The sequence below is a fragment of the Aedes aegypti genome, chromosome 3, assembly GCF_002204515.2.
Source record: "Aedes aegypti strain LVP_AGWG chromosome 3, AaegL5.0 Primary Assembly, whole genome shotgun sequence".
NCBI classification, from domain to species: domain Eukaryota; kingdom Metazoa; phylum Arthropoda; class Insecta; order Diptera; family Culicidae; genus Aedes; species Aedes aegypti.
This window is the reverse complement of record NC_035109.1, coordinates 284,937,018-284,964,357: the sequence shown is the minus strand read 5'-3', so window position 1 is coordinate 284,964,357 and position 27,340 is coordinate 284,937,018. Positions and strand designations below refer to the sequence as shown.

Sequence of the window (27,340 nt, the reverse complement as noted above, 5' to 3'; positions counted from 1 at the left end):
AGCTCTGGCCAAATAAGAAATAGGAGCCAAAAGCGCAGCAAAACGAAGAAAATATAAATTTGATTTTGAAATTTTTATTTGATATTGAGATTTTTTGCTAAAAGTGCGACCAAACAGCTCTAAAGTTGAGTGGAAAGTGCTGTTTGAGACTTATGTGTTAAGGTTAAAGTGAAGAAGTTCGCTAAAATTGTGTAACGGCATCGATTTGCGGCGGTGGAAAATTTGGCCGAAAAAAACGACTCCACCGAGCGCTGACAGATTTCCAGTTGGATTATTCGCGGCGAATGTGCGAGCTTGTTATCGACCGACCAACAGAAGAAAGTTTCGGAGGTGTTTTTGTAATTCCTGACCGCCCTGGGGGACAAATCCTTGAGCGGCGCAGTTTGGGGGCAATTCCAAGGTTTAGACCAATATTTTGGATGGTGTGAATCGCGCTTGAGATAGTCCATCGTGTCAAACGGTTTATTTCGTATTGAATATTGATACCGAATCTGCTACAAAAATGGATGTTGGTAAGTGGCTCTCAATGCTGTCATGGCAGTTTGATTTCAAAAAAGTGCATACAATGTGTAACATCAGTATGCAATTTCTTAGACCTTTGAATTCTACCAAATAAACTCGACTTAATTAACGTAATTGCAGATGAAGACTACATGTTCGATAATCAAACAATGGAGGAGCTTGGTATCGATTCTCTGGACGAGGGAACGTTAGTTGGATCGGATGATTTGGTGGAGTATTCAGCTGGCGAGGAAGATCTCGAGGAAGAAACTGTCTACATCAAAACGGAGGTAAGCCTTGAGGGACCGGTCCAAAAAGGACGTAGTTGCAAAAAAGATGTTTTACACTTCCCCTCGTAGCGTTTGATGATAAATATTAATAACCCCTTCCCCCACTCCTGTTAAACCAATGAACCGTATGGTTATTTGACATGACATTTTTTTTCTCTATTAACAGTATTTTTAGAAAGGATATAAATCTGTTGTAGCGTAATGAGGCGGTGAAATGACTGCAATAAATTGGAATAACGTTAATAACTAGCAAAAATCATCACTTGAACAATCCCTAAAAACGAGTTTATAGAACTTAATCAATTGATTTAGAATATTTAGAATAAAAAAGCCAATTTTCTTTCAACCTACTCAACTTTGGCATACTGTAACCTTATTTCCATATGAGCAATCGACATTGTAATTTCAACGGAGGACTACAAATATGCTCAATTGCATAATCACAAATATTGGAATCTTTCGATACACCGATTAAAAAGTTAAGTATTAGGTGAAATCTCTCAAAATAATCTTGGTTTTAATAATTCAAATACAGTCCACAACCTGATGAATTCCATATTGTGCTCTGCAAGATAAATCCACGTAATGCGATTATCTGAAAATGTCCATATACCGTCGCGATACATTCGTCCATATACGTCCATATACATTTGCGATAATGAAAATCACCAAATGTTTCAGATTTAGCAAATTTGAAACATTTGCGTCCTTGAAGAACGAAAAAATCCAAGCCTACTTGAAGTTTGACGTTGCGTTTGAATTGCGCGAATATCTTCTGCGCGTTACCGCCGCCGCTGAATGTGGATTTAAAATAAGTGCCGCAATAAATATATCGTACACTGAACCAAGTATTCATGTAAGATTTATCTGAAAACACATATAGTTTTTTTCCATATAGCTTTTTACATAACTTTCATCAGTTTACAACATGAACTATAGCTATTTCCTTTTGATTTAATTCATCAGAAAAGCACATACGTTTTATTAAAAATACGTATGTGAGTTATTGCATTTTGTTAATGAATTTCATGCGAAATTCAGGTGAAAATTATTATTTTTGTTCGTGATTCTCATATGGTCGTTTAATGATTTTTAATAATTATATTTCAGTTTTATGGTTTTGCTCTACTACAATAAAAGAAAAATATAATTCATGTTTAAAATTATTTATTTAATACATTATCTGCGTTTCTCCGTAACACCTTTTTGCAGTAGATAAAGATTAAGTTTGATATTATTCGAAAGCATCAATGTACCTTATACAACTTAGCTTCATGAGCAGTAAATGTTTAATATAATATAATTTAAACTTTAGATATAACTTCGTTTATAGGCCCAATCTTCGGTTTCCACATTATTTCAACAAAGAAATTTAAACTATCCAATTCCAAGTCTGTTTCTTCCTGCAATGGCCCATCATCTGCGATTTGTGAAAGTTTGGTTGATTTATTTCATCATTATTCTGTGAAATTCAGATTCAAACAACGGATTAATATTTAATTATCTTATATGTAGTCATCAAACTTACCTCCCTTTGACATAATTCACATTAACTTTGCACAAAAACATTGAAAAAGTTGTGAGAAGACTTTCGAAAGTCCTAAACCTGCTGAAATTCAATAAACTGAATACGCCATCTTGAAAACACTGTTTTGAATTCCTAAATTTTCATATCTGAAAATCACATGAACATTATCGGATAACATACATGGCTTATGTTCAGATACAATTTACAGTATTGATCAATAAATATGATAGGGTATTTTAATATGTTCTATGTGCTTATTGCATGAATTTTAATGGATACATATCCAGCTTTTTACGCTGGCTATAAAACAACAAGGGGTGATCAGATTTTGACATATCTTGTCCACGTATTTTATAGCTACGTCTTAGCAGGCAATGATCTGACTTTGTTTATTGAATTGTCAAAAATCTTCACCACGTTTGTTATGAATTGCTCCGTAATAGAATTTTCCAATTATTCTTGGTTTTACACTATTTCAACTTCTATTTTTTATATTTTAGGTACCGTTTTGATTCAAATTACGGACAGCTTCAAATTCCGGACACTCTCGTTTGTATGGGAAACATTTCACACGAAATGTTTCAATTTTCGCCATCCAAAAGTTCTCATTTTCGAGGCTCGTTTTATTAGGTTTTTTCCATAAATATCGTTGCAAATTTATAATGCCCAACTACCTTAGACGTCTCTTAAGTGGTTGAACGATTTCAATTGATGATTTGACTGTTCCATTAATGATTATCATGAGCTGTCCGTAATTCGAATCAAAGCGTCCGGAATATGAGGCAAAAGTGAGGGAGCGTCCGGAATAAGAATCATGAAAAGGTCACACGTTTTGATTTATTTAAAATTATTCAAGTTGCGGACGCGTATTCTTTACCCACCATCCGAAAGTTAAGGGCTTCCGACGCTCGATAACGCTAAAAAATCATACAGAATGATTTATTTTGTATGGTCCAAGCTGGGTTATACTTCACTGATGCCTTAAGTGTCCGTAATATGAATCAAAACGGTATCCGGATGACGAAATATCTCACGCTGGTGTTGATAGTTTTATAAAAATGGGATAGTTGCCGCATTTAAATATGAATACATATCTGGAGTTGGGAGACTAATGCAGAAGACACTTATATGCTAACTTTGTTAAAGGACCCCATTTGGTTTTTATAAATCCCTCCAACAAAAATGATGCTGATGATGTTAGACATAATGTTGTGTCCATAACGCAGAGGCTATGAACATAAGCAGCTCGCAAAATCTAAAAATCAGAAAAAATGGTTCTGCTAGGGACAAAGTCTATAATTGGCATAAAAATTCGTCGGTGATTAAAATATAACTCGATATCTATAATTTTGGCCCGATCTTATTATTTGTACACTTGTACATTAAAACTGTACGAATAAAAATGCCACCGTTGGAGGAAATAACAGGCTATCAATATCAACCTGCAATTCCCCACTGCTGCATTCCGATGGGAACGAATCTAACCGAACAGACGGAATCCCATATCGTTATCGGACTCCTAGGGTTCTTCTTCCTTCTTTTTGAAGGGGCCGGGACAGCAGCAGCCGGGGCGGCACCACCTCCGGTTCCGATGTTGGTGATCAGATCCTTGACGTTGATGCCTTCGAGGGTCTTGGCGAACAGAGCGGGCCAGTAGGGCTCGATGTCAACGTTGGCGGCCTTCAAGATGGTCGAGATTTTATCATCGGTCACAGCGACATCGTCGACGAGGATGAGCGCTGAGTACACACAGACTAGTTGAGAGCCATTTCTAATGACGAAAAACAATCATTCTTTTGGATCTTTTCACAATCGCTGCAATTTTGACCAGAAATTGACGGTTAATCTTCCAGCCAGAGGCATCTTCAATAGTACACGGGAAAAAATTCTGTGGTAAAAACTACTATTGTAGCTGACTACGCCCATTCTTGAAACTACCATGGAATTTCAGAACAAATTACTATGTTTATGGTACATCCCGCCGCATTACTGGTACATTTGACAGAAGTTATTTTCATCAATTCGATTTCGACTACAGACATGGTACAATCAAGCGCATTTCTGGTCTGCTGAAAATTGCCGGTGCGAGCGCTTAAGTTAACCCCCTAAAATGGTAGTTTTTACCGCACAATTTTTTTGCGTGTAATCAGTAGGTTGATGGTTAAGAAAAAGTTTGTGCATATCCTGATCCTTGTAGAGCTAAAATGTTTAGATAAAAGATTATGAAATTGATAAAAAATTCCCTATTTTGATTACGTAAAAACATGATTCATAAATTCTGACATTGAATTGTATACAACAAAAATTTCCTTCATCACAAAGCTTGCTTCGATTAAACCATAAAAATTATAGTGAAGGCAAGAAAAGTCAAAAGGGGGTGATTCGTAATTTATGGCAAGCTAGCGTAAAAAGGATTTCAAATATTCTGGATGTATGTGACGTTTTTAATACTTTTTATGATATTTCTTGGTTCAGTGTAGTAATACCAGGACGAAGAAAAGCAGGGCTGGTAGCAAATCACTTTTTAGTGTTTTTTTTTTTCGATCTGGTTTTTCGGCCTGGCCACTAAAAAGTCACTACAGTGTCTTACAGATTTTGACAACAAGGCGTGATTTTTAAGTTGCCAAAATGAGGATGTTGCCAAAATCGGGAATTTTGAAATGCTTTTTTTTTATTTGCTGTGTCGTCCGATTTGGACACGGCTCGGACCTATGTAGATCCATCTCGCATTTTTTTTTAAATGCTTATGTTTTTTTTTTTACTAAAAGTATCAGAAAATGCATGACAAGTATTACGAATGAAGTGAACAATATCTGGGAGCCTTCTTCAGTTCAACTTCTGACCCAAAAGCATAGGCATCACTGATTATATTCACACTGAAAAGCACACTGTTGTGCACAGTACAAGCACAGACAAACAGACGTAACACTTAAAACAAATCTCGATTAAAATCATAGTCACGAGGACATGTACGCCCAATGCTAAAATTAGTGTGTTTGGCCGACAGGCCAACAGATGGCGGTAGTGTATAAACATCAAACGCGGACAACAACGATGCGAGCGCTGCAGGTGGCGGATTGGCCACCTACCATATTTTTGAAGCGACCGTTAAAAAGGTGGTCGATGCAAAATTATGAGAGTGTGACGTCTGTTTGTCTGTGGTACAAGCGTGGTATTTCTTTCAGTGGCCATTTGCGATTGTTCTAGAAAGCAAATGTGCAACTTTAAAGCAAGGCCATATTGAAAATAGCAGATTTGGAATACAGTATCCTTTCGAGTGCGTTTATTTTTGAGATTTCCTTAACATAGAATACAATCATGGTTACCGCACGTCTTATGTTGTTGGAAAAAGTGGAAGTTCTTACAATTTACCATGTTAAAATCAATGTTATCGCAGTTTAAATGTACTGTCAGGAATGAATAGAAAAAAATAAGATGAAAGATATCCCTCAAATATTTACAGTAAGGCTCATAAAAAACTATTTTCAATGCTATTTATCGAGACCGCCATGCATCCAAAAATAGAGTTAATGACGAGATCTAATTAAGCATCAAGTTCGTTTGCTGAGATTCTGGAAAAAAATGAAAGTAGCCAAATGAATGATCAGAGTATAGTCTATTAAGTATAGTATAGTAATTTTTATAACTAACACCTTTAGTTTTGAAGTCACTTTTAGGTCACTCTTTGGCCACTATTTTGATCATTTTGGCCACTATTATTTAGCTGTCTGCGCCCTGGAAATGTCCTAAAAGTTAGCTTGCACTATGAATTTCGAAAGCATGTTCACAGACAAACAGTCGTCACACTCATAATTGTCCATCGACCACCCTTTTAACGGTCGATTAAAAAATATGGTAGATGGCCAATCCACCACCCGCAGCGTTCGCATCGTTTTTGTTCGTGTTAGACGTTTACACACTACCGCCGCCATCTGTTGGCCCGTCGACCAAACACATAGTCCTCGTGTCTATGATTTTGATCGAGATTTGTCCTAAGTGTTACGTCTATTTGTCTGTGCTAAGTTTGTATTTTTCCTCGATATTCGAAAAATCTTTATTCAGTATTTCACTAATGTTGGATAAAAACTGCTATTTTTACAATACTTCAAAAAGCGTGATCAACACGCTTGATTTTTCGCACACATATTAGGGTTTCAATGCTAGTAAAGGACCCCTTAGTACAGTGGTCCTCAGCATAACTGATTATACGGGCCACTTGAATGCTCCTAAAACATAGCGCGGGCCGCAAGATAAAAATAAATTCATTTGAACGGCTTATAATGGAATCGCAAAACAAAAAATATGTCGTTACGGTGTGTTGCATGAAAAATTCTTGTACGGAAAAGATCTTGAGAATAACTTGTAGGTTTTCGCAATTATTCAGATATTCGGATATTCAATCTTCTTCGTATCTTGTGAGAGAACTTTCTTTGGACAATTTGTAATAATCATCCAATGCTGAAACCTACACACATGGAGTTTTTTTAAATTGTTACCGGACTACACGGTATGAACACAATGGTGAAATCTCCGGGTTCTCCCGGGCTTTTCCCATAAGTAGCCATTGAAGAGGGCAAACATCTGGATTATCATGAAGTACTCATAACTTTCAAAATCTTCCAATATTATCAACAAATTCAAAATGAAAAAAAAACAAGCTTCGATGAAATATTTAAGATTTTTGGACACCATAATTGATAACTTAATTTAAGCGTCCATGAAACTCAGGAAATAAAGTTTCTTCGATAAAACTTGAATGACTTTAACAAGCAGAAAGTAACAGTTTTCACAAAGCCAATCAATATTTGAATATTTTACTCTCAGACTACCACTGTAGATTCCAGAAAATTTTGAAATAGGACCCAGAGGGCCTTAGACAGATTGCAAGCTGTTCCTGAGCTGACATATAAAGGCGTATATGCAATTTCCAGATAATCATTCAAGTTTTCAACATGGGCAACGCAGAGCACACTGGTTCGAAAGACAAGTTTTCCGAAAACTTAGTTGATGCCGGTCAGCATGTAATTACAGCTCGCGGGCCACATCACACGACTATTCAAAATCCTTTCGCGGGCCGCACAAAACCTTCACGAGGGCCGCATGCGGCTCGCGGGCCGCAGTTTGGTGACCACTGCCTTAGTAGCTGAAATCCAATCTCAGACGGATATACGTTTTGTGGAGACTAACAACAAGTTCAATGTCTTTACTTCATAGTACGCCTATGAAACATAATGTGACGTCTTGAATAATAGACCAATTAAGTTTTGCTTCTGGTTTATTCGACGTTCACTTAATAACTAATTTTCTGATCGCTATCTTTTAACAGCACTTACTATGATCGGTGTTTTGATCGGTAACAACCGTAGTCAGGGAGTAACCACGGTATTCACGAATACTGTTTGCAGTGATGCCAATACACTACACATACTAAATCATTCGATTTTTCCAGCAAAATATACATTTGGGGAACTGTTGTCCGAATGCCTATGGACCGATGCATGAGTTCACTAATTTGACGTTTGAGCGATGCCGAATTCACTCGTTGCCATGGTCACGTAAATAACACGGCACCGCTCAAACGTCAGATAGTGAACACGTGCATCGGTCCATTATGGACCCTCCCGAGGTCCATGATAGAAATGTTTACAAATTTGACGTTTCCTATTATGGAACCTACATTTGATTCCCATGTAATCCGGCTCAAACGCAAATATTTAGCCTGAAACCAAATATTTATTTGTGTTATGCGCTTCAAACCAAATATTTAGCCTGAATGCTCCTTAAACCAAATATTTAGCCTGAAACTGTTGACTAACAAGTTCCCCCGGTGGATTTTCATAGGATTTTCATTTGTCGATTTCATGCGCTTTTTGAACAGCGCCTAAATAGTTGATTTTAGCGATATAGTTTGTTTGGAGAAGTTTCTTGAAATATTAAAGCGCTTCTTCTGATGCAAAAAGTTTTGTGATAAATCCTCCTAGCAGTGAGATAGAAAAACTATTTAATCAAAACTTTTAGATAGACATATGATGTCTTCGGCAAAGTTGTAGAATTGGCTATTAGAAACAACTTTGTAGAAGACATGATTTTTCTATCTCTTATACTTTTTGAGATATATGCCGTTGTATGTGAATGGCCCCTAAAAATCATATTTTTTATCACAACTTTTTTCCAAGATTTGACACTTTTTGTGTTTTCTACATAGTTGTTTGTCGTCATAAAAAAACCGAACTTTTGCTGAACATATCATCACGCTATCTTTTGAAGTGACAAAGTTTTCTATGAGTTACTCTTTTTTCAAGGGGTAGTTTAGGCCCCTACAACTGCCTTCGGCGCAAAATGGTGCAGGCAACTCTTACAAATCATGAAAGTACCATATCTTCGCTATTGGCAGATGATAAAAACACTTGTCTATAAGCGTCTTTTCATTGGTTCTTATACTATTAAATAAATAAGCCTTATTAAAACGGTTTCTATCGATAATTCCTTTACTCCTTCAAGAGATAAAGAGATACGATGTTCAGCAAAAACACGCGTTTTAAGATATCTAACAACTTTGTAGAAGACATGAACAATGTTTAAAATCTTAGTCAAAAGTTATGAACAATAATGATTTTAAACGATTTTTTCATACGACTTTGTGTACATTCTCTTAAAAAATCGTAACTCGCGTAATTCAATGGCGAATATCATCATGTTTTGATTTTATTCGAATAATGATACTGAAAAATTACCCTCTGCAAAATTTGAAAGAAAAATAGCATAGCATAGAACTTCGGATATCGCGAATAACGTTTTTAACATGCAGTTATAAAACAATATTGCTGTATTTAACACTCGATAGTGCTTTTGATAGAACACGACCGATCAGTAGCTCTCGCAGTTGAACACTGCTCTTGCGTGATTTTCCTCCATCTCGGGAGGTGTTGTATTACCCGGTAGTATGCAACAGCGAGAGCCCATGGTCCTTATTAAGGTATGCACAAGATATTATCCCAGCATACATATTTCTCAAAGTCTGCTTTATTCGTCATTACTACACATTCAAACATTCTTCATATCTGCCCGTAAGATTTTAAACATCAAGAAAATTTCAAATTTTACTTATTGACTCAAATATTCAAGATCCAAATACTTCTAAAATTATATTCCTTCCTAGTCAAGTCTTTATGTTCTTCTAATGTAATCTAAATCTCTAAAAACATAAAGAACGTTTTGTTCAAATATTATAATTACTACTTAAATTGTTTTTAGGAATCATTTGAGGAACCTGCAATTCCAAAAACTATGATCACAAGTCCCAACATAACGGTCAAACGAGTAGTTAACAACAAACCTATAGTGACGCCGACAACTTTAACAAAAATAGCCCCAAAGCCAGCAAATTTCGTTCGAGCAACTAACGCAGCAGGAAAAGTCGTATACATCCAGAAACAGTCCGGAACGGTAGCTCCAGTGAAGTTACTGAATAATGCAAAATCTCCAACTGCCACAAGCACTACATCGTATCACTTAGTGAAAGGCGAATCTGGTGTGGTCATGCAACCTAAGGTTCAAACCATGATTCGAAGGGTTGTTCCAGCGGCCTCGACCTCCACTACGACGACTGCCAGCAGTTTGAACAAACCTAAATCTGTGTCCAGACCTGCAACGCATGTCGTTATCCACACCAAAATGGGACCCTCGGGGACTTCCACTACCAAAACTCTAACCGTGGCCGAAGCTCATCAAATGGGCCTGCTCAACAACAAGGCGAAGCAAGTTGTCCAGGTTGAAAAACCGAAACCAATCGGTATTTCTTCAGCAATCAAATCTCCAGTCAAAGTCCTCCCCGGATCCTCCAGTTCTACCATTGTTCGATTGAAGCAATCTCCAGGTGCAACCTCAACCGGGCAAGTGCAACGTATCTCAACAATCACCAAACCGGCCGTTCAAAGTCAAAAGGTTGTTCTGCCCCAAAGTGCCATCCAGGTGGGGCAGAAATCCGGCCAAATTCAGGCAATAAACATCCCCGGCAAAGGAATCCAATACGTTCGATTCCTGAATCAAAACACGGGCTCGACAAGTGCGTCCACCTCCGGCCATAAAGTGGTCCAAGTTATGAACAAATCTGGCAATGCGTCGATCGCCGGCTCGGGTTCGAAAATAATTGTACAGAACAACAAAACCTATGTCGTAAGCAATGGAAACGTAACGGCGGTAAGGGCGGCATCATCCGGACAACAAGCCAACCAAACCAGAGTGCTGACTTCCGGTGGGCAGACCGTTGTGAGGAGAGTTTTATCCGCTAGCAGTAGTCAAGCTGGGTAAGTTAAATGTACAGTGAAGGACAGAACTTTGAGAACATTTCACTCAAATAAACGCTGAATTGCTATATCTTAAGCAAATTGTGACTTTGCGTTTATTATTGCATTCAACTGGGCTTCGTGGCCTAGCGGTTAGCGGCGTCAGTCGTCTAGGCGTATTGTGTCACGGGGTGTGGGTTCGATTCCCGCTCCAGCCGGTGAAAATTTTTCGTCAAACGAATAATTCATCGCTGGGCTTCTGGGCGTTTCGTGTTGTTTGTTGCCTAATGTTAGTGATCGTTCAGTCTGTGCAGCCTATGTGCTGAAGACGGTGTAAATTGTCTTTATTAAATTTAGCGAGAAACGCATTTGCAGAATACCTACTACGAAGGCAAAAGAATCGAAAGAATTGTATAAACATTGAGGGTTTCAATAAAAGCGCAACAAAAACATAAGATCACTACTGGAATAATAGTATGTTATAAAAACAAAATCTGGAACACACAACCATTCAAAATTTCTTATAAAATATTCAGCACACACACATTTTGATAATGCCGTGGTAAATGTTTGATAAGGTGGTCTTATGTTTTTGTCGCACATTTCCCAAGCATTTTGTGTTCATATAAGTACCTGCTAATTCTTTTCATTTCTGTTCTATTCTGCAAATGCGATATTGTTAACCCTCTAATACCCAAATTTTTGTTTTCGATCTAAATATTATTTTTCGTTATCTAAAATCATTCTAAACACGGTTTAGGCAATGATTTATTTTTCTTCGCAAATTTATGAATTTTGGTTTTTGATTTTTATTATTTTTATTTTTGAACATCCCTATCCTTTTAAATTTTTTCTTGAAGCCTCTTCTAGATACTGATTTTTGACAATAATAAAAATTTGAGTTTTTACTATACTTTTGAAAATATGATTTTTTTAATTTTTTTCTGGAACATTTTTTATTTTCCGTGTAACTAACGGAAAAACAGATTTGAAATCATTTCAATACCATCAGGCTCTTCTTCTGTGATAGGTTGATCGTATAAAAATATAAAAGGTACGATTTTTTATAATACACGCTAAATGAATCCCAGGCATTTGTAGGTTATATAAGAATACAATTTTTCAAACAATTTTTAATAATACAAATAAGTTTCAAAAATCATAAAAAACTTTTCTTATATGCGTGTTATGAGTCAAGGTATAAGCCAAAAATAAAATCATTTTAATTTCCGAGCTATGAAAAAATACACAAAATTCCAAAGTGCACCCCGTCTGAAGGCGGGGTTGGGTATTAGAGAGTTAAAACGAGTAATAAAAATTCAACGAATATTTATTATTAGTGAGATGATCTTTGTGTTTTGTCTGTTACTGTATTATCATTCAATAAAGGAGATTCTAACAGCGAATTATCTTTGTTTTCTGTAGTGTCGTTAAACGTGACCCGGAATCTACTCGGTACATAGCGGTAGTTCGAAAAGACGACGGAAAGCCCACCGAAGCAGTTACCAATCTGACGGCTGCGCAACTGAATCAGCTGAGCGGAACGACCGTAATGGCCGGACGATCCAAAACTAAAATTGTCATGGTCCCGTCCACCTCCACCAGCGTGACGAATCAGATCAAGTCAACCCTCAGTGGATCGTCCTCAGTTCACAGTAACCCGTCGATAATTTCCGTGAAACGTGAATCGATCAGCGGGTCGGAAGATGAGACACGTAAAGGACCCGCGGTGGGAACCATTTTCCCCGATGAAGCTTACAAGAAGCGACCGTGCAATTGCACTAAGTCGCAGTGCTTGAAGTTGTACTGTGATTGTTTTGCGAATGGGGAGTTTTGCTACAACTGTAATTGCCGCGATTGCTACAACAATCTGGACAACGAGGAGGAACGGCAGAAGGCGATACGGGCCACCCTGGAACGGAATCCTAGCGCGTTCAAGTAAGTACCGTTGACTATTTTAATATTGTACTTATATTTGTGATGGAGAAGTTCAATTTAGTTGAATTATCACTACATGGGCTACTCCAAATGACTTAAGGTTTCGTATGGCATTATAGATTGAATGTCCAAGCACTGTTTGACTTAATGCTGTACAACGTCTATGTGGAATAATACCCAAGGAACAGCTACCAATGTTACTTGAGTACTAGACCATTTTTAAAAAAACTGAAATGTCTGAGATTCAACCAGTCAACCCCTATTTATAATTGCAATACCAAAACAAATAAGGTATCACACAAATTTTTATCCAATTTGGAGAACATTAGGAGGGGCCTAGCTGTTCTTCAGCTATCCTTACATTCAAAAAACTCTAACGAGAATTTGGAAAAACGAAAATGAAAATAAATACCACTAGTCGAACGTGTTATTACTTTTAAGAATACTATATGCCGATTGGATATCGTTTTGACCTAATACAATTGATTTTTGTTCATTAATGTGCCTGAAAACCGTACATTTCTCTACATGTTTTGTTCTACGAGATTCTCAACCTTATGTCTGAAAATTCAACCGTAGTATCATTCTTTTGCTCTTTCTGGTCATTATCGCAGTACATCATTTTCGTATCTGAATTACAGATAAATTGTAAAAAATGGTCGAATTGACGACATTCCTCATTTAACAGCATTTAGAGCTGCTGCCACATGGGGCAATTGCTGACATTAGCATTAAGGCTAAGTAGCCCGTCATTCGTTTTGGCATCAATGATGACTTTTCAGCTTGCATTTCAAAGTGATAAAACTCAGTCTTGATGGTTTATATTGACTTGAAAAAGTATCACTGTACGCGTAACATGCATAAAGTATGCTGATACTTTTTCAGCTATGTCAGTGCAAAACCATCTGATTTTCTTTGATTTGGAATCGTGAGATGAATTAGCAATAATCATCAACGACGCGTACAAATTTCAATGACGACCTACTTCGCCTTAACCCTCTCTTGCTCATGGTAGCACAGGTGATCCACCGATTTTCAACGAACGCGGGCTAAACCGAATTGGTACGAGTAGCTCAATAATAATTGGAATAAATTTATACGCTCATTTGTCTCATCAAACATCAAAATAAGTGAGCTAAGGGTCAAAGTATTGAAAAAACAATCAACGAACTATAGAGAACAATCAATAATTTTTATTGTGGTTTTGAATAATATAGCTTATTTGGAACAACTTTTGTTCAAGCACTTTTTTTAGGAACGCCATTTTGATAGTTAAATTGTCGAACAAAGCTGTGGGAAAGAAAGGGTTAAGCATTTCGCACAAATTCGTGTGGTAGGGGAAAGTGGGGCAGTTTGGCCACTTTAAGGAAAATACCATAAAAGTGCTGAAAATAATATGAACTTTTCGAATGTTTGCATGATTTCCAACAATTTTGCGAAAAATACGCTAGATCCGCATGATTTCCTTTGTCTTATAAAGTTCACGGATCAATGATTGATTTTTCAAAATTTGTCATTTTTCGAGTCGATTTTTGATGGGGTTATATGAGCACCCAATTTTTGATTGCAAAATAATCTCATATCATCTAAAAATTCAATTATTTTGTTACTACATTGGAAAGTTATCTATTAGTATTTATAAATACTCCGTGCTTGAAGATCCCTCCCCTTGGTTATGCGACCTTGCCGCGATGGGAGGGCATAATCCATTAGCCCATATGATGGAAACCAAAGGCGTAACCTGTAGTGGTGGTATCACATTTTGGCACTTTTTGCTTAAAGCCGCGTCATAATTCATATGACATAGACGCAATAATATCTCGGATGTGATCCAACGGACATTCTGCGTCATTGATAGAATTGATGCCCATTTCAAATAATTCTCGCATAACTTCTGATCTCGCCCTAAAAGCCATTGGTAACCATGTGTGTAGCTCGTTGTTTCTGAGCATTTGAATGGATGTTCATGTTATTTAACAACGCTATGGGAAAGCAAGGATCTTTATCTACCTGCCTGTGATGTTGGTTTGGATGCTTATTCTTTCTTCTGCTCAGAAACAACGAGCTACACACGTTGCTACCAATTTTAGGGCGTTATCTCAGAGTATGCGAGAATTAATCTATTCGAAGTGGACATTAATACTATTGGTGACGTTCAGTTTGCCTTTTGCTAACCAGAATGATCCGTAGCCACTCTTACTATTAGCTAGTTAGATACATCGTTATCATATACGACGTAGGGAATACATAGGAACTCTTAGGAAAATGACTAGTAGATTCACTGAGTAGAAATGAGTGGCGACAATCTTATTTTAATATGGTTTTTACATTGCCATAATAAGAAATACCTCTTCTGTAACAGCGGTATAAATAATCTAATTCCAGCTTCATTTTCGCAAAATTTACAAGTAGAAAGTAGGCGTTGTGAAGCATTGCATTTGCCATCGAAAAGTGAATCATGTAGGAGACTGTAATAGAAGCCTAAGGTAACTTTACTCTTCAATATTCACTATAAAATGACTATGGAAAGTAAGACGCTGAGATCGATCATTAGGGTACACTTGCTAGTTTCGAAAAATTGTTGAACAGACAAGGAAAGCGACTTTTTTCTTTAAGGATATATGAACCTAATGACCAATAAACACTTTTAACAACAAAAAATAAAATTAACTAGAACTACTACTAAACAGCCTAATTTTGTTAAAACTTGACGACAATTGACATTTAAGACTCTAATCTTACGTAAAAGACAGGAGTAATCAGAATAGCACTTGAATGACAAATTATTCAAAACCATTTCGACTAGACAGTATTAGTAATGACACTACTACACAACTATTTCAAACAAATTCTGATGGAGCTGCTGATTTTCACAATGCTTCCTTTTCTTAGAAGCAAGGGAATATGGGCACTTTTCAAAAACTACCACGTCACAATACTAATAAAAAAACAGTGTTCATGTGGGCGCCATTGCCTAGTCCGTCTGAGTATTGGTCCTGGTAGAGAGGAAACTTGGCAAAAGCCAGACCGAGGGTTCAGCCTTGACAAGTTAAGCTGTCAGGCAGCTCCAACTGAATACCATACAAAAAAAAAATACTCCGTGCTTGAAGATATATTTTTTAGGAACATTCTAACAGTCAAACATCATCATTCTGAAATGATGAAATTTAAAAGAGCCATTCGGGGCAATATGGGCAGTTTTTTCGAACATCTTATTTGATTTTTGAACAATGACTTATGACATGCCTATTGCTTTATTTCCTCATCAGCTTTGGGGTTGCATGTTATTTCAGATGAAATTTAAAGAATTTATGCAGTTTTCAAGTGGTGCTCATTCCACCCCATTGGCCAAACCACCCCGACTACCCCTACACTCCTAGTCTATTGTACGAGGGTTACCTCCTTCCCTTCTGTTACTAAAGTCAGTAATTTGGGACCAATCTATAACTCTTAGACAAGATTGAGGCATCCTCCAATAGTCGAGAGCTGTCCTGGCCACGTCCTTGCGAAAGCTGGGAAATAGGAAAGGATGATTGATTGAACATCTATTTAAGAAAGATGCAGAGAACTCTGCGACCTCTCATAGGTGTTACGGGATGTTGTGGAATGTTGATGGAAAAGATAGTGCCATAGGATACGTTCGGTAGTCGTTCTGGCCGACTAATGTTCAATATTTACGCATTGTCACGATGCGCTGGTCAAGGATGGTAAAAATCGTCTCTAGCGACAAACAACACAGTATTTGAACGGTCTAAGAGGGCCGTCGATATTGAAGGAACATGATATATGGAGCTTCTGATTCACTGTTTGTCGTAGGACAAACAGTTTGCGGATGTTGTAACACGTTGCGATTAACGCGAATCGGGTTTTAGATCAAACATGACATACCATACCATACTATACCATGCGTCATGACGGAGTAAAAGCTAAAAAATCTCCAAAACTTATGGCTTGGCTCCTCTAACAATGAACACTACATAACACCAGTTGCCGGCTCACATTGGTCGAGTTTGGTTACGTTTTGCCTTCACTCCGTAGCCTCTCGGGCCTCTGAAAACCTTACCTCTCCGATCAGTCATCTCCGAAAAAAAAACTTCATCACCTGGTAGTACGCCCAAAGCACTATTTTCAACCCAAAGAAGGGAATCAGCGAAAAGTCTTCAACTAGGGTGACTGATCATGTACAAAACGACGCAGATACGAACCAGGATCCAACCGGCGACAACAACATTCACACGGCAGAGGCTCTGGGTAGTCGGGGCCCCGCCAGTGCGGACGCTACACCCCTCCCGGTACTGACGGGCAACCTCCGGCACCCAGCAGCCAGCTATTTTCGCGGGACGCACAAGGGTTTCCAAACCCGTTCCCCGCCCTTCCCAAGCACATCCGAAAGAGAGAAAGACAAGGAAGTTCACACCAATTCCCCTATGGACAGCGTTGGAGTTATGTTTGGACACTCCACTTCATCTTCCCCATCGAACAGCGAGCAAACCCAGAGAAGATACCTTACCCGCACGCGTCGTAAACCACTCCGATTCCAATCGGAATCCAGTGTTTTCCAACCACTGGGCCCGGAGGCCACCAATGCGGACTTATATGATAGACTGCATGCCCGAAGATATGGTAAGTCAGGTACAAATCAACCAGGTACGTCACAACATTACCCCTCTCTTCGAACAAATCAGTATTCTTCAGCCCCTGTATTAAGTAAGAGTTCCATAGCAGTGACTCCTCCCAATGAAGTTCTATCCAGGTCCAACGCTAAGAAAACGCCATACCCTTCCCGTTGCTGCAAGCAAAATTCTTGTTTTGCCCTACAATGGAACATGAATGGGTTTTTTAATAACCTACCCGACATCCAACTGCTCGTTCGGGAGCGGAAACCAGCAATTCTAGCGTTACAGGAAATTCACAAAGCCTCAATCAGTTGGATGGAGACCTCTCTTTCCGGAGGTTACAAATGGATCACCATGTGCTGTGAAAACTTCTCTCATTCCATTGCACTCGGCATCTCAGCAGAAATCCCATTCTCTCAGATCGATCTAGATACCGAACTTCCCATTGTAGCAGCTCGAATTCCTTGGCCCTTCCCTGTCTCAGTTGTATCGTCTTACCTTCAAAATGGCACATTTTCAAATTTGGAAAATCAAATCCGTCAGGTTCTAGCGCAGATACCAGAACCAGTTATTCTATTAGGGGACTGTAACGGACACCATCGTGCATGGGGAAGCAAGGCAAACAACGCTCGTGGGATAATGATGGTCGAAGTAGCAAATGAGCTCAACCTTATATTTTTGAACGATGGGTCCACTACCTTCATTAGTGGGCAAAGAGAAATCACTGTGGACGTCACACTAACGTCAGCTCCAATTTTACACGCGCTACAATGGGCTGCGGATATTGATCCACTAGGAAGCGATCATGTACCAATTACATTGTTCTTAAATGACAGCCCTCCCGAGACTTCACGTCGACCTCGCTGGTTGTATGACCAAGCAGATTGGTCATCTTTCCAAAATTTGATTGAAGTTAGCCTAGATCATACAACACCAGACTCCATCGATGAATTTGTTGAACTTATCCATGACTCCGCAAGATCAACAATCCCCAAAACGAGCCCCACCCCTGGACGTCGAGCTCTTTCGTGGTGGTCAAATGAAACCAAAAAGGCGGTTAAACTAAGAAGAAAAGCTCTTCGTGCAGCGAAACGATTGCCAGCCGGCCATCCCAACAAGGACGAAGCTACCAAAAAGTATAGGGAGGCTAGAAATGAATGTCGCCAAACCATCCGGAAGGCAAAAGAATGCAGCTGGATTAGCTTCTTAGATAGTATCAACGACAATCAATCTACGGCCTATTTATGGAAAGGGTTGAATGCAATCCTAGGTAAACGACGAGCGAAAGGGATCGTTCTCAAGATTGACAGCTGTACTACGCGAAATCCGGCTGTAATCGCCGATTCCTTAGCAGATTATTTTGAGGACCTCTGTTCTCTTCAGCGATATACAACTGTTTTCCTCAACCGTATACCAACACCAGCTGAAGCTATCAAAAACTTTGCGGTTCCACCGGACAGGAACCAACAATTTAATGAGCCATTTTCGATCAATGAACTGGCTCTTGTTCGCCAACAAGGTAAAGGAAAATCATCGGGACCGGATGACATAGGCTATCCGATGCTAAAGCGACTTCCGGTACGTTGCAAATCCATTTGGCTAGGCCTAATTAACAAAGAGTGGTCAAAAAATGGCACCTTTCCCAACATCTGGAAACACAGCTTGGTTGTTCAAATCCCAAAAAATACTGGAATTACAAGTAAGACGAAATTCAGTGAGATTTTTCTCGGAAAAAATGCGTAGTTTTGGGTGCAACTTTTTCTCGCGTGCGTAAAAAATAATTCTACTGTGTCCCGCGTTGTGAAGATGTTCCAGGAGACGAAGACCATCGAGCGACGCGCTAGAAGCGGCTGAAAACCGGAAACGGAATACCCAGAGAAGGGGCGGAAGATAAGGCAGTACTTCAAGAATAACCCGAACCTTTCCACCCGAGACGTGACCAAAAAGATAAATTCGTCGAAGTGGTTCGTCCAGCAGACCATGAAGCGGCTGGGCTACGTGTTTTTAACGTCAGGAAGGCGCCAAATCGGACTGACAAGCAAAAAATGGTGGCCAAATTGCGTGCGCGGGAGCTGTACCGTGAGTGGCTGGTCAAGCCAGGCTGTCTCGCCATGGACGACGAGACATTCGTCAAGGCGGGCACCAAACAAATCCCCGGCCTCGAGTTTTTTGTCGGTACGTCCCGCATGGAGGTTCCGGAAAAGTTCCGGAAGAGAAAGATGGACAAATTCGCGAAGAAGTACCTGTTGTGGCAGGCGAAAAACCGGCACCATAAAAGGGCAGATTTATCGTGCGGAATGCTTGCAGAAGCGCTTGCTGTCCTTCCTCCGCTCTCAGCGTGGTCTTATGCTGTTCTGGCCGGATCTCGCTTCGTGCCATTACTCCAATTCCGCCTATAATGGCTTGGTGATAAAACTCAGTCAACATAAGTAATATAGCATATAAACAAGATAGATAAATTGAACCGAATCTATGATACAGAAATAGCCCAGATTGTATTAAAAATAGAGAGCAGGAGCAGCGAAGCAGGACATTTTCTTTCGGTTCAAAATATTCTTTTATTTTAAGTAGCACAATGCTCGTAAATCGAATTTGGTCACTAACCGTCACCATCAGATCTCATAACCGTAACAAAAATGCTTTCTCATTGTAATTCATTAGAATCACACTTTTCACTTACAAAAAAATGTTCGGGTGGCATAGTACCGGCCGAACCACCAGCTGAATCACGTAAAAATCTAACAAGCAGAACAACACAAGCCATCTTTAAATCTATTTTTCGCAATCATAAAATACTCTCACTACTTTACAAAACTCTTGCAAGAACATTTGCAACTGAAATAACACCATCAAACGATTCAATTTTTCACCAGCTGAATTGAAAATATTTTTTTTTCTTCTTGGCATTACGTCCCAAATAGGACAGAGCCTGCTTCTCATCTTATTGATTAACGAGTGTATCCACAGTTATTGATTAAAAGCTTTCTTTGTCAAAGTTTCCATTTTTGCAAAGCACAGCCATCCTGAAAGTGTCTGGTTTCGCATACAGTACCATAGTACCAAGGTTGGCAAAGAAAGCTCTCAGTTAATCTGTGGAGGTAGTAGCAGCAGACCAACCGCGGCCCATAGCATTTGCGATGGGTCACAGTCGAAAGCAGAAGGCGGAATCCGCCTCGAACCCTGCCCCGCTAGCTGTGCTGCTAATGTTGTATTCCCTCATAAACCGAAGGTCGACACTGTCCCAAAAGAACAAGCTTGCTGTCTACAAGTAAATCATTCGTCCCACGATCGAGTACGGCATGCCGGTCTGGGAGAGCTGCGCTAAAACACATCATCTTAAGCTCCAGGGGGTTTAGAACAAGTTTCTGAGAATGGCTCTGAACGCCCCTAGGAGAATGCGAAATTCTGAGGTCCACCGTCTGGCCGAGATACAAACTCTCGAAGATCGCTTTAGTGAGTCTATCGAGAGGTACAGGGCTCATTGCCGCACGTCAGACCAGCAGGTCGTCCGCGCTATACCGCGGACCAATTAACCGTATGATGCGTCAGTATAATGCACATTGCGAATTCATTGGCGTTAATACCGCAAAGTGCCGTAATTCAGCGCAGTTAAGGAATAAAACGATTCAAATTGATAATTAAAAAATTGTATCGTAAATTGTAAAAATAAACAAGACTGCATTCATAATTTACAATTGAGATTTTTTTAAAATAGTTCACTCGTAGAAATTGCCTAATTCCACGCACTTTTTAAACGCTTTTCTATATTCCGCGCAGAAGAACGCCTAATTCCGCGCACTCGCGAAGCAATCAAATTAACATTTATTTCAATGTAAGGCAGCAATCATTCATTACGTAACCCTGAAATTGAAAATTTACAACCCCCTCCCCCATCCGTAATACTTTTTGTATGAAAAAAAGTATTTTTTTTGTATGAGCCGTAACGCTATAGTCTACGTTTAGTTTTATTTCTTTTATTTTATGACTATCACATGAAACAAAGATAAACATATGTTATGGTCTTTTTAATAACGTGGCATTGATACTTGTGAATTTTGTATAGGGGAATGTGGGGCAGTTTGGAGACCTTAAGGAAATATAGAAATGCAGAAAATATTGTGGAATTTTCAGGTCTTTGTACGATTTCCAACAATTTTTAGATCAATACATTAGATCCGCACGATTTCCTTTGTCCTATAAAATTCACGAATTAATGAATGATTTTTCAATTTTTTTCATTTTTCGTTTCGATTTTTTATCGATGGGGTGATATGAGCACCCTTTTTTAGGTTGTGAAATTATCTCATAAAATCTAGTAATTTAATTATTTTGTTCACTAAACTTGGAAAGTTTTTAGTGTTTAGAAACACTGTGCAAAAAGATTAAATTTAAAAGAACATTGTTACAGTCAATCATCAACATTCTATTTCGTAAATAATTTATTCATTTTTCTTTGAGTTTAGAACACTGATTTATAACATGCACATTGCTTAATTTCCTTGTCAGCTTTGGAGTTGCATGTTATTTCAGATGAAATTTCAAGAATTTATGCAGTTTTCAAGGGGTCTTATACCAACCCATTGGCGAAACCGCCCCGACTACCCTTATAGGTATTTGTATTGTGCATTATTCATACAACACAAGAACCAGTTCGCATTATCTCCTGTTAGGAAATTAGAAAAATGGCGTCGACTTAAACGGGCCTCACCTGATTATGTTTTTTACGCCGCGAAAAAATGCCTTATTTGCTTTTATTGATGATTCAAACTTATTCTAAATAGTAGTTGCATCAATTGATATTGAAAGTTATTGCAATATTAATGTGTATTTCTATATAAAAATCGTTTTGTTTGAAATGCGCGGAATTAGGCAATGCGCTGCATTAGGGCACTTTACGGTACTATGCCCAAAGAGCAGCTTAAAAAACGACTTAAGGACAATAGAAGTAATCCATAGTATGTAAGAAATATTTGTAACTAGTGGTCCCGGCAAACTTCGTCTTGCCATCAAGTAGGCTGTTTCGACAGTTTCGTTCGCGCTCATTTTTTCAACTTTCCCGGTGAATATCCTGGGATTTTTATACACACAAACACGTCGGAACCCTTGACGAACAAAACTGAGAAAGAATTATTTAAATCCGTTGACCCGTTCGTTAGCCATTTCGTGACATACGAACACCATTCCATTTTTATTTATATAGATAGATAGATTATTGTATGTAGTCTACTTATGCTTGACGAAATAAATAAATATAGTCGCACCCTTTTTAAGTTAGGTTATCAAATTTTTATCTCTGTAAATAGTAGTCAATAGTCGATAATTAAAAGAAGCCAATATCACTGAATCAATTTTCGGACAAATAACTATGTTCATCATTCAGGCTAGTGACATTCGGGTTTGTGACTTTCGGGCTAGTGACGTGGAATCCTCTGTGCTATCATATTAAAAAAATGCATCCAAGTAAGCCTTCTTTAAATTGCAATCTGAAAGTTTCACTTGCCAACGATTTGTTTGTTCACGTGATTAGCGTGTCATTTCTTTGCTCTGCAGCCAGCCGAATACAATTCTCACTTGTGCTAAATGGAATCATCTCCTTTTGCTTCCAGACCGAAAATCGGCGCCGTCAGTGCCGACGAGGACGCCCTCCGCCTGCATACCAAGGGCTGCAACTGCAAACGGTCCGGCTGCCTGAAGAACTACTGCGAGTGCTACGAGGCCAAAATTGCCTGCTCGGCCAACTGCAAGTGCATAGGTGAGTGTGGTGTTGATGCGGTTCTTGTATCGTTATTTTATTGCCTAAATTATCTGCCCACAATGACAGCATATCTTTGAGTTTGTGTCGTGCGCGTTGCATCAAATCGTTGCCTCTGCTGCTATCTATCTATCTATCTACCTTATTATACACTTAGCACTGCTATACATTCTACCGAGTGCTGCGCTAGGCATAGAGCGGGCATACAAACGATGTAAACAAGCAAACGGCAAAACCTCTGATCACACGCTGGCGGTTCAAGGTGGGAAGGGCCTGCATGAAATGACGGTGATTTGTAATTTATATGTTCCGTAAGCTAATGAGCAATTTGTGATACAAAGTGTTTGTTTGTTTTCTTTTATTATGGACCTTTTAACCATTTGGTTATTCGGGTCTTTATACTGGTTACAGAGTTTTAGTGTTTATGCCTATATTTGTATACTATATATATGGTTTGTTTAGAGATCCTTGTCCTAGACTGGGATGGCTGCGGCTGCGGCTGCTCTGGCTGCTTTTGTTGCTTGTCATCTTAGATGTTTCTTTATCATTTTTCAAAGTGTTACTATTTGAATAACCCATCATTATTCAAAGCATAATCTTTTATTACAACAAAATATTTAAATTTTGATAATTTTATCGATTTTGATCAATTGTCATCTGGTTTTGATTATATTTTTGCTATTTGAAGATATTCTTTGGCCGCCCTTTTATTTTAAGTCAATCAAACAAAAATATAAAATATGGACTATGCAATGTCTGGTATTAAGAGAAAAATAACTGTTGTTTTGCAAATTTTCTTAACCAGATGATTTTTGCTCAAAATCGAAAAAATGTTGAAACAAAAATGTGCTATAGGAGGGTCTATAATATTTTTTTTAAGTGATTTCTCGAACAAATTACATAAAATCACTTATGTTATGGGTAAATTTTACCCGAAATTTATATTGAAAATTGACGACTGTAAGATCGGTTTTCACTTCAGAGCAAAACTCATATTTAGCATTCATTTGGCAGGTGTTTTTTTTTTTGAAACATCTACTTATTTTGTTAAAAAGATTCTTCAACAAAAGAAGCCATGATAAAAGACAACTCATCCTTTTTAGTGAAAAAGCTATGCGTTACTTACTGCTGTAAAACAAGTATATTTTTAATTTTAGGCAATTCTTCATGTCTCAGGAATTATTTATTTATTTAGTATTTTAATGCAAGTCTCTAAGAAATATTCCTGTTTCAGTTTAATTAATCTACAAGAACGCCCCCCTTAGCAAATCCTGAAACCGCCTATGCCGAACCATCACCAGTACTGAACCGTTTTCATTTTTCATTCTTTTATTTTTATTTTCCACCTTGTGTGTCCGCTTATCGGCGCTCATTGGCCCTATAGGTTGTCGCAACACGGAACAATACGCAAAAGAGTTCGAGTACGCAACGTCGCTGACTGGTGTTGATAGCGTGGGAGGAGTCGTTGGAGGTAACTTGGAGCCTCTATCTGGTGACGACAGCATGGCAGAGGTCAGTCAAAGCGAAATGATTTTAGGGGGGTCCCCGAGTGACATCAAACCCATCGGAAGTGCGGGCGGTGCCTTTGCTGAAACTAAACCAACGACATCAGCTGCAGCAACGGTGGCCATTGCCGGAATAAAACGACCCAATCCGGCGGAACCCGATCTCACACAGTTACCACCATCGAAACAGCCGTACAATTTTATGACTCCAGACGTTATCGAAGCGACAGTCCAATGCATGATTGCGCAGGCGGACGAGTGTCAAAAGCGAGGATGCAACATTCGAACGGCCGAACGGATGATCCTGGAGGAATTCGGACGGTGTCTGGTGGAGATTATCGAGTTTTCTAGTAAATCGGATAGCTAAAGTCTGCTTGCGTAAGAATCTTAAACCACTTTTAGTGCACATATTTATGTTTTACGATAACCCGTGTCAAAAGAAAATTGTGGACGCTTGTACGGTACTGATATAGGTTTACTTGCATTAGAATAATTAATTACCGGTGCCATTGTGATGGCACGCGTAATGTGTAGTTGGTTGTTATTGGACCAAAATTTGGACCTGGAAAGCATTATGCATTAGCAATAAATATTTAAACGAATGATTGAAACAAAATATTTATTTCTCATTTCTCTTTTGGTGAATATATTTTTACAAACCTACATAAGCGTATTTAAGACTAGTCGAAAAAATCGCTTTTAATAAAGCGTGATGGCTGTACTTTTCGCTATTATGATAAATTACCAAAAAGTGAATTCACCTATAAAATTTAGCAATGTAAGTCGATCAAAAGTTTTCAATATTCAAAATGTACATAAGACAGTGTACAAATTGTGTACAAAGCAATTCTAACCGCGTTTTATAGTAAATATACTTTGATTGAGCGAGTGTAGATAAAAGTATGTATCGAACTTATCAGATATAATGAATTAATAAAAATATTAATAGCCTCACTACTATAGAATGTTAATAAAACAGCATCAGCATAGTGAAAACCAGGTACGGCAATTTATTTGAAAGAAAAACCTCAAGTCTACGTGCTGTTGGTTTAATGTGTCATAACTAACCAGCTTATTTTGCGATTCGAGACGAGTCCAATGAGATGACAACAGTCGACGCGCTCCCATGTGCTTAACTTATGGGCTTCCTCTACGAGTGGCGTGAGATGAGAGATCTCGGTCTCATATACAGGGTGTCCATCTATCCGAAAAAAAATCCTGGGAATTCCAAATGGCTGGAAGAAATACGGAGAATACCCGGTAACTTGTACAACACACCGGGAAAAAGTACTATGAATGAAGCTAGAAAATTTTACCGCACTTGGCATTATAACTAATTGATGAGTTGCCTAGACAGTTAACAGTTAACATCTACCAAGGATAAATATTTGTTTTTACCATTTTGATGAATTTATTGCCACGAAGTCATCATAGGAAATTTAAACGCTCAGGTTGGCCAGAAAAATGGGTTCTGATCGACGATTGGAAAGTTCAGCGCCCACCGGCTAATGAACGAGAACGGCTTACGATTGATAGATTTCACCGTTTAAAAAGCATGGCCATTCGTAGAACCTGCTTTCAGCACAGCCTCCTGGAGATCACCTCAGCAGACAGAATCGCAAAACGACCACGTTTTGAGCGATGGACGGCACTTCTCCGATATAACCGACGTCAGAACCTATCATGTTGGGGGGCAACGTGGCGTAGTTGGCTACACGTTCGTTTTATAATCATGGTCATAGGTTTGATTCCCAAACTCCTTATCTTACCAAGGGCCAACTGTTTGCTGCCGTGCGGGAGATGACTGACAGTTCCATTTCCATCGATCCGCGCACAGCCGATGGCCAACACATCGGTTACACATAGCATGAGTGTGACTTACACAGAATTTTCACTCAGCCAGCCTGTCCTACATTGGTTGCCTCATTCTGTGTAGTTTTAACACATGCGCTGCGTTGAGCAGGTTTAGCGTGTAGTAGAGAGCGCATAGTGGTTTCTGCGCTCGTGTAGATACACGTTACATGTCACCAACACTACTTCAAGAATGCTGGTTGAAAATATTATAAACAAAGATCAGCTGTTCCCAGCAAAATCAAACGGCAGTATTTTCAACCAGCAAATTTGCGCACGTGTTCGTGACACCGCTCGGCGAGAGCTCAATAGAGACAGCGTAGCATCAGATCCAAAAAAAGATTTGGCAATAAAAAAATAGTTTGAATTTAAGCGTTGTGATCCAGTACAACATTTCAATCGATCCTCGCTCAAGTGATGCCCAATGGCTAAATGAGCTACCAATTAGAATATAAGTAAATTGAGAATAAAAAAACCTATCGTGGCGCAAACATTGACTCTGACCAGTGATGATGAAATTGTGCCCAAAACTAACCGTCATCAACAATGTACGGTATCGAGGCCCGCTTCGGTATAACATAGCGCGATTGACTCAACCGAACGTCGCCATCGCAAACGCGCAGCATCTCGAGGTAGCGTTGCCGGAAGAGGCTCCGTGAAGTAGGACATGTACGAATTGGTTCGACGAAGAATTCAGGCTGGTTTTAGAGGAGAAGGCTGCAATGCTGTAGCAAAGAACGCTACAGAACGTGGAGCGATATGAATGAAAACGAAAGCAGCAAACCTACCCATTCAGGGACATAAGGCCTTATGTCGCCTGGAAGAAGTGGAATGTGAAGAAATGGAGTAGCTACATCATTCACAAGAAACGCGAAAGTTCTACGAGAAGCTTAACGTATTCCGAAAAGGCTTCGTGTCGAAATGTGAAGGGATAAGGATGGAAGCATCTTGACGTGATGTGATTGAAAGGTGGAAGTATCACTACGACAAACACCTGAATGTCACGTAGAACACAGGTGCAGAGGGTCACGACTGAGAAGGAAATGACTGCATCAGCACGGCGGATGAAGGAAA

At 39.0% G+C, this 27,340-nt stretch overlaps 1 protein-coding gene across 1 annotated transcript; it reads left to right on the top strand.

Moving 5' to 3' along the window:
- On the top strand, nt 1–25,411 carry LOC5567136 (protein lin-54 homolog). The gene is made up of 6 exons (XM_021850443.1): nt 1–512; nt 643–791; nt 9,574–10,625; nt 12,030–12,542; nt 22,765–22,910; nt 24,295–25,411. The coding sequence occupies exons 1-6, from the start codon at nt 503–505 to the stop codon at nt 24,780–24,782; spliced, it is 2,358 nt and encodes a 785-aa protein (XP_021706135.1). The 5' UTR covers nt 1–502; the 3' UTR covers nt 24,783–25,411.
- The last annotated feature ends 1,929 nt before the right edge of the window (nt 25,412–27,340 follow it).

What these genes read in the sequence shown, in the direction of transcription:
- LOC5567136 (XM_021850443.1), top strand. An exon ending in CGGAATCCTAGCGCGTTCAA is followed by an intron (nt 12,543 to 22,764) that starts GTAAGTACCGTT and finishes TTTTGCTTCCAG; the next exon opens with ACCGAAAATCGGCGCCGTCA. An exon ending in GGCCAACTGCAAGTGCATAG is followed by an intron (nt 22,911 to 24,294) that starts GTGAGTGTGGTG and finishes TTGGCCCTATAG; the next exon opens with GTTGTCGCAACACGGAACAA.